The following is a 15,495-nucleotide window of genomic DNA, read 5'->3' on the forward strand; positions in this document are numbered from 1 at the left end:
GTTGCGATGAAACAACTGAATCCGCAAGTGTTAAATCCCAATGAGAATCGTTCGCCAGCAAACCCAATAGTTGAAATTCTTCTCGGTATGTTAGGTATTGGTGGCCATTCACAGTATTCAAATACGCAAATGAATTTGGTCCACATACATTTACCAAAAGCAGTCGAAAATAAAAACATTCATTATTTTTAGGATAAACAGTAAACATACATACGACCTAGTGCATCAGTGTAAAACACCTTTGTTGGAATTTCTTTATTGTTTGATTTCAAAAGTAATTCTTGTGAATATCAAGGTACATCAGCGTCGCTGCGAATGGATCTGCTTCACACATTGCAAAGAAGCTAGTCAATGTTGTCGAAGGTGGTCCCTATGCATGAGCCTCAGTAAAGTAATCTGTTCGGCCGTTTTCCAAATTCACTGCTAAATGTATAATTGCGGATTACCTATCATGAAGAAATGACACTAATCGCCACAGTGTTTCATTAGTACTAACGTAACAAATCTGCCCATTCGTATTTTCTGACGCAAAAGGAAATACAGCCATGCCGCTGCCTTTTGTGACGTACTTGGACAAATATTTGATTGAATTGGCTGAATGACAACTCTAAAAGTTGCATGTGTTTCAAAAATTCGTAATAGCAGTGGGCAATATGGTACAATTAATTCATTTCCGATCTCAATTTTTTGATTTTGAACTTTAAGTTTGATAGTTCCACCATTATCTTCTGTTAAACGCCGACGATAAACTGGATATCCATCGTTCCCCGTGACTGTTTCAGCAACTAAAACGATATTTAGTGTGCTTTCCATCACCCATGCAAGGCGATAATGGATTTAATGCTCCGCACGGTCCATGCACCATCTGCGTCGTCACAACGTCGTGTAGATGTTAATCAGTGAGTGGATTAGGAATTTCATTTGAATGTAATTTGACCAGCAACCAAATCAGTATATGAGAATGCGGTAGTCCACGCTTCTGCCATTCCACCGAGTATATATACCAACGTGTGTCACCAAAAACTCGATAATTTGTTAGGACATCCTTCATAACCTTGAGTTTTTGCTGAAATACTCTGGCGATTATGTCATGGCCATCTTGCGGTTTTTGGCCCGGTTCCAAATCACGCTCAATTTTCGTCCACTTCAGATTGCGTGTGAACGTAATAAATAATGAGCTCTACTATTTCGCACGTACGTTCTATCGTCTTGAACGTATACGTGCATGTGGCGTGGGCTTCCGATATTATACGATGGAAAAATCGTCAGACGTCCAATATTCTATATATTCTATTCTAAATATAATACACTAAACGTTCGTCCTTGACTTTGACATTTATGTCGACTGCACTTCAGAATGATATTCTCCTCATGTGTACGAATCGTCATACGATACGCATAGTAATTCATTGCGCTCCTTCATTTTTATTCGTTGATACGCCTGAAAATACAAAATTAAATGAATTGTTATTGGAAACCAATAATAGCAAAAATTAGTGTGTGAATATTGTACCTGTAATTGGATCGAACATCTTCAACGTGATGTCATATCCTTGGATATGTAACGCATCGTACAAACGATGTGTCTCGTTTACACGATGCAAGATATTGCTTTTCGTTGAACGACAATGTCTCGCGGTTTAGTTGGATCGCCAACAATGATTGTTGGTCCAATTGGTCCAATATCTAAATTTTCATCATTGAAGAGCCAAGCGATTGTACGATGCCAATGATCTTCATGTGCTCACGCGTTGCCTCAATCGGGCATTATCTGTTAGTATATTTTGTCTTTCTTTTTTTTTTTTGCTTAATTTCTGTGAATACACTTGTTTCTGGCTTGCAGGTCTTGTACAGCGGACTATTTCCGCACGTCGCCCTGTAGGGAATGTGGACTATGGGCTGAGTGATGAATTTAACCTCAAATGCACGATCCACATAAGTTCACAGTTCAACTTACCAACTTAAAGAAAAATGTCTGCTGTTGCAAACACTGTTGCACTGCTACACAGTGAACACATACCAGCTTGTCACATAAAGTTAACTGAGTAGAGAACATTGAGTAGCTGTCAAACAATGTATCACGCCCCGGCGCCATCTACTAAAAAAATTGTTTTGTAGTACATGCTATGTATCAAAGATGGCGCGAAATTTTTCCTTAATTTTCTTAGCTAGAAACCTTACGGAGCCCGAACCTTTCCAACGAATGCAAAACCGAGGAAATCGGTTTGTGCGTTCTGAAGTTATAGCGTCTGGAAGTAAAACTGGACTTATTTTTATAAAGTAGACTATAAGGCTTAGGAAGTCTGACGCTTTCCTTTGCAAGTAGATCACCGTTCTCATTGGCATTAATGTCTTGGTGGCTGGGAACCCAATAGATCCGCATTGACGTTGTAGTGGATCTACAGTGGATCTACAGCCTCCCTGCAAGGCAGTACATTTTTGGAGCTGGCAGCTGATGATTGCATGGATCTACTGGCCGCTTGGTTTAACGTGGAAGGCCTATTCTCTGCGCAAACTCTTCTGCCTTTCTGATGCCGAAGACTTCCGCCTGCAATATGCTGCTTTGCCTAGGTATCTTATACGACAGACTCATATCTGGGCTTGTACAGTCTATATCCGATCACACTCCTTCTTCTATCTTGGAGCCCATGGTTCTAACCCGTTTTTCAGTAGTTGTCCCCCATGAACGTCGTTCTTTTAACATTCGGCAAATCACGTAATCAGATTTACTAATCAGGGCTTCCGTTCGAGTACGGCGGTTCAGGCATTCCATGCCTTCATGGTATGAGCCTCCTTGTATCCGAGGCGGCACTTTTTGAGGAGCAGTTATACGCTACCCCTGTCCCACGTCATCTTCCCGTATCTTGAATACTGGCTGTTTCATGTTATTAGTTCTATTCCACATCTTCACTCCACCTCCAGGAATGCCGGTGGTGGTATATATTTACATTATTGCTGCTGGTCGTACAGTAGAGTTTAACTTCTCTCTATGATTGTCTAAATTCAAGTCCTATTGATCCGGCTCTACGGCAGCTTCCAAATCCAAATCCAGTTAATTTCCAAAATTATCCGCAAACCAAAATTGTATGTCTATATAAATGTCAAAGGCCACAGTGAAACTTCCAATTTCAAAAAGTTTCTTATTCCTTTTCGTTTACTGTTCCGCTTGAATTTATTACATACAAGACAGTCCTCTCCAATGATATATGTACATTTCCCGCTAAAATATATTTACAACACAGGTAAATATATACACACATGCATACACTCAAATGTAATATAAATTACCGAGATTTAAACAAACATAAATATACCTACACGATATTTTAATAATTTAAAAAATGTTTCGTCAAATTAATTTAAATAAAAATCCGAAATATATCTTCTATCTAAATACATTTTTTTCCAAAGACCACATTCCCTATTCTGAACTGAGTTACTTCCAAGCATACTCATATAAACATTAATATACTGGGCAAGCTTTGCGCTATTCTGCGCTGAGCGTCGATTTCCACATATTTACAACCCCACAAGCATAGATTTAGCAAGTTTCGCGCTATTCTGCGCTGATCTGCAGTCGACAAATCTTTACACACATATACATACATAGGCCTGCATAAGAGCAGACATACAGTCCCAAGTGTCAGCGAAGTCTTAAAATTTATTTCGTCTCCTCTTTGCTCATACAGCGAGCACACCTGCACTCGTATATTCCTCGATGGCAAGGAACAGTGATACAGTGCGGAAGAGACAGAATCTTCCACCAGTTTGTTTTGTTTTATAGAGAAAATCAAATACAATAAATCCAAATAATTTAAAAATTTAAAATTATTGTCAAATATTTATTAGCTGGGGACCAATTCGCTCCTAAATTCTAAATTTAAATAATTTTAAACAAATAAGTGTCGAAGTTATACACCATTTTGAAAATACAAAAATATATAAAATCATTATGGCTCTATCCGTTTTAAATAAATTTATTTTGACCTCCGACCGTCTGAGTCATTTCGAGTCCAAATTTTGCAATCCAGCAACGCCCATTCCATCTCAGTATACGTGCAAAATTTATCTACACCAATTCCGAGCGCTATGGTATAAGGTCGAGAAAGAGTACGAAGCTTGTTCAGAGCTAATTTTAGTTTGAGAGCGCGTCGGACACCTTGCCAACTCCAAGGCAAAATATGAGCATTCACATTTTATTTACGCAACGTGTGCCGCCCAGCTTATGGAACATAATCGATACGATCTCTGCTAAATCAGCTCAAGTCTCGGGCGTTTATCTACGCTGGCCGACTTTTCGAGACCATTTCATAGCGGTCTATATAGACAATCCTGCGCTTACACCTGAAGAAACGTTGTTATTTTTAAATGCTAAGACTAGTGGTGAAGTTCATTTAATAGTGTTTACGTGAGGGGCCCACTGTTCCGCCTCTCTTCAGGAGCGACCTTTCTGTCCCTGGCTTGCTCTCGCACTCCAACTATTGCCGATCTACCGCTCTCGCTTTAACGATGCAAAGCGACCGGGAGCTCGGTTCTAAGTTAAGTTTTTAGTCTCTTGTAAGCAGAGAATAAAAGCTGACGCTAAAAAATATATACCACGACGCCCCCGCCTTTGTACTTTCAACCCCGACGGGCTAATTTTTTCGCCAGTACGTGGGAAATATTTGGCCTCCGATAAGGACTCCTTACGGGCAGGAGCCTTTCTCCGAGACCAAGAACCGAGCTTTGAGGTCCAGCTCCTCGGCTTGGAACAATTAAACACCTGCGTCTTGTGATTGCTGACATTCGAATTGTTAGCCAAGTGTCAGACTAGTACCAGTATAACCAGCATCCAAATTAAATCCACACAGCGAATCGATCAGCAATTAGCCGTATGGGCTCAAATATAACCGGTCTCCACAACGAAGCCCGCGATTAAATCCCTATCTCAATAATTAACAATAAATACGTATTGACGCTCATTACAACTGTCGGGAGCAGAAGCAGCAGATTTAATATTAGCATGTTTTAAATCATTATTTGTAAACAAGCGATCAGCTGCGGCAGAAGCTTTCCACCTCATAAGCCGGCATGAAAGCTCTTCCGCCGCAGCTCTTCTGTTTGGCTTATCTATTCTCTCGATTCATTCGCTCACTTACGTTGAAACTAAAAACACACAAAAACTTTGTAACCAAACCACACACAAATTAAAACATAACTAATTTTACGCCAACACAAAACAAACCCCTCGCTAAATCAATTCGCTTAATAGGTGGCATAAATTAATGCCCTCCTCAAAACATTTGGTGACCCCGACGTGATCGAGTAAAAAATCGTTTTCGTTAAAATAAAAGATGAAAAGTGCTTATATATAGTTCGTATGCTCACACAATACAATTGCATATCGTTGCATCGCTATTGAACTTTATCGGTACATTCGAGTACGGACGGATATGGCTGCCTTCTTGGAGAAGAGATGTCGGATGATGGAAAACATTGAAAATGCTATGGTAACCCACACACCTAGCAACCAGGAGGGAAAAACTATAAATAAAAATATCCAAAACGCTTGCACCGCATCATCCTACACCTCATTATGTATTTTGTGTGATTCTAAGGATCACTTTATTTCGAAATATCCACAATTTATTGCCTTGAGGCCCACATTACGCTACAAAGAAGCAAAAAGGCTACATCTTTGCCTAAATTGCCTGCGTAAAGGCCACAGCCTGCAGCAGTGCAAAGCTGGGAACTGCAGGCATTGTCGCTTTAAGCATCATACATTGCTACATTTGGAGTCAAATCCTGCTTCATCACCCTCGCAGCCCACATCCACTTCTGCTCCTCAAAATAGTGCCTCGCTCATTTCTGCTTCGCCAAATTCACCCCCACCTAAAGCCTCGGTAGATCATCAATCTGATTATGTGCTTCTTGCCACTGCCATCATATATGTCTGAAATCGTTCCGGCATAATGGTGCCCTGCAGAGCCTTGCTCGACTCTGCATCGCAAATTAATTTCATTACTTCTCGACTCGCTCATCAATTGCAACTGTCAACTCGTCGCTCAAATACATGCATCTCAGGTATAGGAGAGTCTTCACTCATGGCTGTTAAGGCGGTAGATATTATTGTACAATCTCGCAACAAAGGTTACCGAACATCATTCGCTGCAATAATGACTAGCACCATCACAAATTATCAGCCGCATTTCGACCTAAACTCTTCAGAATAGAACATCCCCAGCAATTTATTCCTCGCCGATCCGCTCTTTCATAAAAGTCAAAGGATTGACATTCTTATAGGAGCTGGAATCTTCTTCGACCTGCTTTGCGTTGGGCAGATACGGCTGGCCGATCACCTTCCCTCCTTGCAAAAAACTAGATTGGGTTGGGTAGTATCCGGTGGCATATCTTCGCCGGCCCATAAACACTCTTCTCTTCCCGCATTGTCAGTTGAGCACGATGTACAATTGGAACCTGAATCGTTGCCGGACCTTGTCAAACGGTTTTGGGAAATTGACAGCTATTGTAGATCGTCATCTGCTCCAACTGATGAGGATGCCTTGTGCGAGAATTTATTTGCTCAATCTTATTCTCGGCTTGAGTCAGGCCAATATTCAGTTCGATTGCCCGCAAAGACTAGTCTCGATATGCTAGGAGATTCATACTATCGTGCTTCGCAGCGATTCAAATCATTGGAATCCAAATTGGCTAGAAATCCTAATCTCAAGGTTCAATATATTGCCTTTATAAAGCAGTATATCGATTTAGGCCATATGTCGCTCTCTTGCAAGCAGTCAGCTTTGCCGCAATATTATTTACCCCACCACTGCGTTCACAAATTGGACAGCTCGACTACCAAACTCAGGGTAGTCTACGATGGTTCTGCCAAGTCTTCGTCTGGATACTCTTTAAACGAGTTGCTCTTTGCTGGTCCCTCCATTCAGCCTAAAATCTTCAGCACTTTGGTTCGGTTCAGATTCTTTAAAGTGGCACTATGCGGCGACATCTGCAAAATGTATCGCTGTGTGCGTGTCACCGAACCTGATAATCTGCTCCAATGCATCCTCTGGCGTGATAGTCCAAGCGAAGAAATTAAAATATACACCCTGGACACCGTCACTTATGGCACTAAGCCTGCTGCATTCCTAGCAATTCGTGCTATGCAGCAGCTCTCCTATGATGAGGAGAAGGATTTTCCTGTGGCAGCCAAGATCGTGCGTAGGGACTTTTATGTTGACGACCTTATTTCTGGAGGCGACTCGATCGAAGAGGTCGCTTATATCCGGCAGCAGGTTAAATCGTTACTTGCAAAAGGCCTATTTCCAATTCGTAAATGGTGCTCCAATGAGCCGGCAGCGCTTGAAGGAGAACTTGAGGCTGATCGCGAGAAAATGCTCAAATTCAGTGATGGGACTGACGTCGCCAAAACACTTGGCCTATACTGGGATACAAGTTCCGATAATTTGCTTTTTGGATTCTCTGGAAATGTAGCAGACAAGCCAGCTACCAAGCGCTCTATTTTATCAGCCGTAGCCAAATTCTACGATCCCCTAGGTCTTATAGCGCCCATTATAACCAGGCTCAAAATATTCCTGCAAATCCTGTGGAAAGATAAGCTCGACTGGGATGAAACTTTGCCGCAATCTTTGCATTCCTTATGGTTGGAACACTCCGCGCAAATCTCGGCAGTCAGCCATTTAAAATTTCCTCGCTTCATCATGCAATCTGACTCATCTTTGGAAATTCATGGATTTTGTGATGCAAGCTTGGCGGCATATGGTGCCTGTATTTATGTGCGCTCCGAAGCAGGGGGCACCTACTCATCACATTTGCTTTGCTCCAAGTCTAGCGTCTCGCCGCTTAAAACAATAACCATACCCAAACTTGAATTATGCGCAGCTCTATTGCTATCCGAACTCATCCACAACATCGCTAATGCCATTTCTCAGCCTTGCACATATCATTGTTGGTCTGACTCAACAATTGTGCTCTCTTGGATTCGCCAGGCCCCATCAGACTTTAACATTTTCGTCTCCAACAGAATCGCGCAGATTCAAGAAAGGACCAAGGATATGGCTTGGCATCATATATCGACCCACTACAACCCGGCTGACATATTATCCAGAGGATGTACTCCGCTCGAACTTTTGGATTCGACGCTGTGGCGTGAGGGCCCACCATTCCTGCGGACAGACGAAGCTTGCTGGCCGCCTCATACGCCTACTCTAGTAGATGTGCCTGAACGCCGCCGCCTCGCGCTGGTGCTGACGCAAAGCCAGGATATTTCGTATGGCTGCAAGTTTCAAAATTGTTTTGGAAAGCTGCAGCGAGTCTTTGGCTACATACATCGGTTCCTAATGCTAAAAGCCAAGGATGAGCCACGACGGCGAGGACCTCTTACAGTAGACGACATCAAGGGAGGCACGCATCTGCTCATCAAGGGAATCCAGCTCATCAACTTTGCTGAGGAGTATAAGGCCCTGCAATCCGAAAGGCTGATTTCCTCAAAAAGCAAGCTGTACTCGCTGCATCCAATCTGCGATGAATCGGGACTTATTCGAGTTGGCGGTCGGCTGCAGAATTTTGCTTCGCCACTAAAGCCTGCCATTTGGAGCTGGTGGAGGATTTGTCTGCGGCTTCATTCATCGCTGCCCTCAAGCGCTTCATAAGCCTAAGGGGCAAGCCTGGCACAATATGGTCCGATAACGCTACAAACTTCGTTGGAGCCAAAAACGAGCTGCTGGAACTGAGGCAACTGTTTCTCGCCGACGCTCAAAACAGCAATCTTCAGCAGGCCTTCGTTTCCATCGGGATCAAATGGCAATTTATTCCCCCTCGTTCGCCTCATTTCGGCAGCCTATGGGAGGTTGCCGTCAAATCTGCAAAATATCACTTTCATCGGGTCGTTGGCAACACTATTCTCGCATTCAATGAGCTTCGCACTTTAGTCTATGAAGTCTATAAGCGATGCTTAACTCTCGACCGCTCTGTCCAATTTCAGAAAACCCTAACGATTTGGATGTCCTTACACCTGGTCACTTTTTTATTGGGTCTTCTTTCGCCACAATCGAGGAGCCCGACATCACGCACCTCAGCATCGATCGGCTGAGCCGCTGGCAACGAGTTTGCCAAATTCAGCAAATCATCTGGCGGAAGTGGAGTACCAGCTACCTCTCGCTTTTACAAGAACGTGGGAAATGGCGTGCATCAAGGCCCAACATCCTACCGCATAGCATTGTGGTGCTCAAAGAGGACAACATCCCTCCGCTTCAATGGCGCCTTGGCAGAGTGGAGAGCATTATCCATGGAGCTGACGGTGTGGCCCGTGTCGCTGTCATTCGGACAGCCACCGGCCTAATAAAAAGGGCTGTTGGCAAAATAGCTGTTCTACCCCTGGAAACCACCTCATCTGGCAGCGTGCCGCATCCAGCGGGGGGAGCATGTCGGGAGCAGAAGCAGCAGATTTAATATTAGCATGTTTTAAATCATTATTTGTAAACAAGCGATCAGCTGCGGCAGAAGCTTTCCACCTCATAAGCCGGCATGAAAGCTCTTCCGCCGCAGCTCTTCTGTTTGGCTTATCTTTTCTCTCGATTCATTCGCTCACTTACGTTGAAACTAAAAACACACAAAAACTTTGTAACCAAACCACACACAAGCACACACAAATTAAAACAACTAATTTTACGCCAACACAAAAAAAACCCCTCGCTAAATCAATTCGCTTAATAGGTGGCATAAATTAATTCCCTCCTCAAAACAACAACCATTTGGCTGCGTTTTTTTTTTGCTCCATTCGTTTCCTCCAGCCTTCTGTGAGCTCTGCTTCGCTAGTTCGTCGTACGCATTGCATAAACCCGTATCCCAAGTGCCATATAAATTTCGTTCGTCATCTCTCTTTTTTTTTTTTGCTGATCCAGATAGTGCATTAGTGTGACCATTTTTCCGTTCGACAGTTGACAAGCCCTGATCAGCAGCACTCCCTTCCGAGAATGCCCACGGAAGATGACAAGAAATCGCGTCCGATCCCCTCCATCCGCTTAAATAGGTCCCAATCCGCATCTCCTCGGGCGTCTCAACTGAAGCCAAGGGCTACCGCCGCCATTCCAAGGGCAAAAAGCGACAAATCCGTCTATACACTATTTGGTTTCTCGCCTAGATTAACTATGTCAGTTGGCAAAATGGCGTAAAATTGCCACAACAGACTGTGCCAGTCAATTCGAGGCGAATATCCATACTCCGGGCAACCCTAAGTCTGACCAATTCTCCCCTTCTCAAGTCCATAGGGACCAAATCCGGTCCCTGTGGGAGAAGGTGGAGAAAAGTTATGAGAGCTGCTTCGAACTGCTCTCTGCGTCCGACGACGGCAAGGCCACCTCGACAGTGCTGGAGACAAAGTACAGCTACTGTTATTCCGTTTATTGGAAGTGTGTTGCCAACCTTGAGGAAACAATATCACAAGCCGCCTCTCAGTCAGCTCTGGCGGCTAGCAGTGTCCACACATCCCCCCCCCCCACGGGGTACCGTTTACCACCAGTGGATATAGAGGTTTTCGCGGGCAATTATCTTCGTTTGCACACCTTCAGAGACCTGTTCACGGCGATTTACATTCACAACTCTCGGAGCACCCCGGTTGAAAAGTTGTTCCATCTGGGAGGTGGAGGAAGGCCCGACACGTATCGTCCCGGCAGCCGATGAGGTCTGCGAGCGCAATTTTGTCCAGACTACACTGCATCCCCAGCACAATGCCTCCGCGTCCACGCACCGCCATCCCACAAGAAGGCAAATGTACTCGAGGTATCTTGTCCTACCATTGCCGAGTCTGCAGGGGAATCCTCCCACTTCGAAAATGCCGTCGTTTTCTGCGCCTGAGTGCTGAGAAACGGCTATGGGCCGTCCTCGATAGCCGATACTGTCCCAGCTGTTTGGCTCACGAGCATTAGGACGGAGCGTGTCAACGAGGGGACTGCTGCAAAACGTGTGGCCTGGACCATCACACACTGCTTCACCTATCCGAGCGATCACTGGCTCCGCGCCAGCTGCGGCAGAATGCGCGCGGGCTCGGGACGCCGTCACCTCTTCTGGGCAATCTGCAGCCGCTTCTCGGACGGTCTCCGCCACTCCACGGTCGACCCCCGCCCGGCGGCGAGCAAATTTGTTCGGCCACGGTGGGCTCCAAGACGTTTCGACGTGGTGTTTAGGGTTGAGTCTCACGTTCGCATCCGCACTTCAATCCGGGAGTTAAGCGAGACGGTGCGGGCCAACTTCCGCGATATCATGGCCGACGAGCGTTTCTATCTACCGGCGACCATCTCCGGGGTCCTAGGCGCGGATATGTATTCGAAGATCCAGGAGGGACTGCCAGTGGCCCAAAGCACCGTCTTCGGTTGGGTCGTGTCTGGAGCCTGCCATCAGCCATAGCTGCAACGACCCTGTTGCAGCCCGAGCGATTGCAAGGGGGGCAGGATGTTTACGTGAGGGGCCCACTGCACCGCCTATCTTCAGGAGCGAGCTTTCTGTGCCTGGCTTGCTCTCGCACTCCAACTATTGCCGATCTCCCGCTCTCGCTTTAACGATGCAAAGCGACCTGGAGCTCGGTTCTAAGTTAAGTTTTTAGTCTCTTGTAAGCAGCGAATAAAAGCTGACGCTGAAATATATACCACGACGCACCCGCCTTTGTACTTTCAACCCCGACGGGTTAATTTTTTCGCCAGCGTCGTGGGAAATATTTGGCCTCCGATAAGGACTCTTTGCGGGCAGGAAAGCCGAAATTCCTACGTGGCTACAACTTAGTTCTTTCCTAACAGATCGTCATAGAACTCTACAGCCCATAGATTCGATTCAACCTCCTACGATCAGCCATCGGCATTCCAAACCGATAACCTCCAACGTGTAACCGCGAGTACTAAAATCCTTTAGTACGAGATAACCATCCAGTGCGTATATGTCCAAGCTTCCGTCAGATGACGATTGACGATCTTTTGGCTTATACCCAAAAAAAAGATGTTGTGCCAGAATTGCTTTGCAAAAGGTCATAGAATTCACGATTGCACAAGCGCCCACAACTGCTCGACATGCCACGGTCGGCATCACACTTAGCTGCGTCCAAGCAAATCCCCCAGTGTTCCGATTCCTCCTGATGCTTCAAGGATAGTATCTCACCGATCCAAAGGATATACTCGTTTTCCACACTATTTACTACTTCTCCAAACAAATTAAATTACTAGGTGCCTTACGGCGACATCAAGGGACGTTCCCGAGGTATTTTATCCTACCCATGCCGAGTCTGCCAAGAAGACCATTCTCTACGGAAGTGCCTCCGTTTTCTTAGACTTAGCGCTGAGAAACGGCTCCAGGCAGTCCTCGACCATTTTCGAGAGGCAGTGTGATCTCGGTTCCAGCCTCGAAATGTCCCGTAGGCTCTATCTCTCTCTCTTTTCTATCAGTCCAAAAAGCTTTGAATCCGCTCGCCCAAGGATAGGTTTTAGTTTCATGTTGTTATTTATATTCCACATTTTAACCAATAAAGATCCGACGCATGTCGCGTAAAACCCCGAAATAGTTCTCGTGTTTTCATTATCAAGTGCGTCACCCCCCTCCAATACACTGGCTGCCTTTTGCCTTTTTTATCTGAAGAACAGAACATTGGGTCTCTTTTTGGGCAACAAGCGTTTCAGGATCTTCCATCAACCCATGTGATTAATAATTTAATAATAATTCTACCGTCTTCCAAATGGTTTTTGGGAAGAGCCTGCCTCCTTATGTCCACGTTATCGCTTGGCCACCGGAGCGTCCTTAATGGCACTCTTAGCGGTGCATTGCCATCTCCTTCACCTTTATGGCGAATCCGCCAGTGTAGTGCATATAAGTAAGTTTGGTGAAGTGCAGCTTTCTGTCTTGGATACTTGGTTAAGGCCTGTTTTATTTTGGATCCGGCTCTGGAAAGAAAGGGGAGGCTTGTACTACGACTTTGCCTTCTTTCCCTCGCTTGAACGCTTCAGCCCGAACCTACTCGGGGAGCTGGTGCCTGGTTCCGACGACCAAAGAAGACTTTGTTCCTCTTCCATTGAAAGATGCGCGCTCTTCAGGTTCGAGTGGCTATCTACTATGGCACATGTGCGCTGTCGATACGCAGAGATTGAGGATTGAGAATTGAGAGAATTGCTTCTCTCTGTGCCCGCTGATGTAAGCAGTCAAGCCTTCCATTATTTCATCAGCCTTCAAAATTAGGCGAAATCCATATATTTCCTTCCACCATTTTTGTGAAATTTTCATAAAAAAATCATAGTCCATCTGACTTGCTTAATAATAATTATAATAATAAACGAAGTCGTGGCATAAAGGCTAAAGGATCGACTATTTTGGAACACAGAAGTTTCTACCCGAAAAGCAGCTATAATCACCTACACCTAAAGGACGCAGAAAGCCACCTCTTAACGGTGGTATCACTTCAATTATGTTTTATGCCTTTTGTAGTTTCAATTAGATTTCTTGTCTTGACGTATTGCTGGTTTTGTTTGTTGAATTTATCCTATCCTCGGCGACAGCACACCTGCATGTACGTAAAGAGGAAACAAAAACTCAATCTTAAATTTTTCATTAGTAAATTAAAATAAGAAACTAAAAATTAACTGATAATATCTGTGGAACTGTTCGCCACTACTTGCCTTCGTAAAAACTACCGCGATTCTAAAGGATTTCAACCCCGCGTAAGATTCTCCAGGACCATATGAAAACAACATCTGGATGAATAAGGGCCATACTGGCTTATGATTGGCCCCCTCAGGAGAGCCGTTCGGTTTAACCTAACCTAACCTTTCCGTGGATCTCAAGAGAAAAGAAAGAAAATTAATTTATTAAAATCAACCATGAATTGCATTAAATTAATAAAACATTTTGATGGTACTGCTACGAATCAAATGTTGATGTTTTTGAAACACCTATAAAAATATTTTGTTTGGCTTTAAACAAAAATAGACATGGAAGATTATGTAGGCTAGTGCCTGAGGGAAAAACTTTTAAACAGGTAATTTTGAAGAATTGAAGAAACCATAGAAAAATACTATAATAAAAATATATGATAATATGATATAATATAATATAATAAATAATAATTTCTAATAGGTCTTCAAAATCATTCTTATGAACTATGTGGGGCTAAGTCTCGTAGCAGCGCTGACTACAGCGACAGCTGAGAGACGGTTATGTATTCTTAAGTATATATGTAGCTATGCTTGTTTAGTATGGAGTGCGAGGGTATCATTCTTATGAACTATGTGGGGCTAAGTCTCGTAGCAGCGCTGACTACAGCGACAGCTGAGAGACGGTTATGTATTCTTAAGTATATATGTAGCTATGCTTGTTTAGTATGGAGTGCGAGGGTATATGCACATAGACTTGGGTTTATATATGTACATGTGAGGCCCGCGCGTTACAGTTATGCTGACACTTGCACTTTCCGTTACTGTCACTGTCAGATGATATATCTTCCTTTTAGTTCGAGGGCAAGTTTGATTGCTTTAATAATGGCTACTGCTTCTGCAGCAAAAACCGAGTAGTGGTGAGGTAGTAGGTCCCACGAAATAATTATTCCGAGTTCGTCTACCACGGCGTAAGAGGTTGTGGTTTCTGACTTAGATCCGTCCGTATAAAATCATTTCCGATCAGAGTAGTTGTCGGTAACTTCTTGGAATAGCTGATTAAACGTTGTGACTGGTGTCGTAGATTTTTGCAGGACATGGTGTCAATGGTCGTGGAGCGAAATTGCCACGGGGGAGACGGAATGACTTTATTCCATCGGTAAGGCTTTTCAATAGAGACCATACTCGATTGTGGATAGCATCAAGGCTCTCGTCGCTTGTATAAGTGTTGTGGGGTGAATTAATGGGCGCTTAATAGTTAGGAATTTTATAATGTTATATAATGCCTATTTATAAGTTTTGTCCTAAGTTCTATACAATGTTGTTTGAATGTGAGTCGATTATCGATAGTCAGGCCGAGATTTTTAAGAAATGGTACGAGTTCTATTTTTATGTTACTGAAAAATAATGATGGATATGTACAGTGTTGTTTTTTGCAAATATAAAAGGGTTCACATTTATATACAGTAAGGGTAGCACCGGAAGTGTTTCCCCAAATTTGGGTTTCATTAAGAATATCTGTGAACTTATTGTTGAGTGAATTGGTATTCTTACATTTGCTAAAAATAATGGCATCATCTGCATATATTGAAAGGTTAATTTGCTTATATCTTAAAATGATGTTATATATGGATTGGAAGGCAATCATGAACAACACCATAGAAAGAGGCGATCCTTGTGGGATGCCATTCTGAAGAGTATAGAACTTAGATAGAGTGTTGTTTACTCTTAATCGGATTGAACGGTTGATCATAAAAGCTTTCGCTTAGTTGAAGGTCTTTTGACCTACCCCACACCGGGAAAGTTGATCCAGTACTATATGCACCCCTATGCAATCAAAAGCCCTTTTCGAAATCAGTTGCCAGAATGGTAA

The 15,495-nt window shown here is 43.8% G+C and overlaps 1 protein-coding gene across 1 annotated transcript; it reads left to right on the plus strand.

Annotated features, from left to right (window-relative positions):
* Positions 1-6,755: 6,755 nt before the first annotated feature.
* On the plus strand, positions 6,756-9,450 carry LOC147644123 (uncharacterized). The gene is made up of 2 exons (XM_086830171.1): positions 6,756-8,550; positions 8,984-9,450. Exons 1-2 carry the CDS (start codon positions 6,756-6,758, stop codon positions 9,448-9,450), a joined length of 2,262 nt encoding a protein of 753 aa, XP_086686297.1.
* Positions 9,451-15,495: the final 6,045 nt, after the last annotated feature.

The sequence above is a fragment of the Drosophila serrata genome, unplaced genomic scaffold, assembly GCF_035046125.1.
Source record: "Drosophila serrata isolate PLE 108 unplaced genomic scaffold, ASM3504612v1 contig_229, whole genome shotgun sequence".
Classification (NCBI taxonomy): Eukaryota; Metazoa; Arthropoda; class Insecta; order Diptera; family Drosophilidae; genus Drosophila; species Drosophila serrata.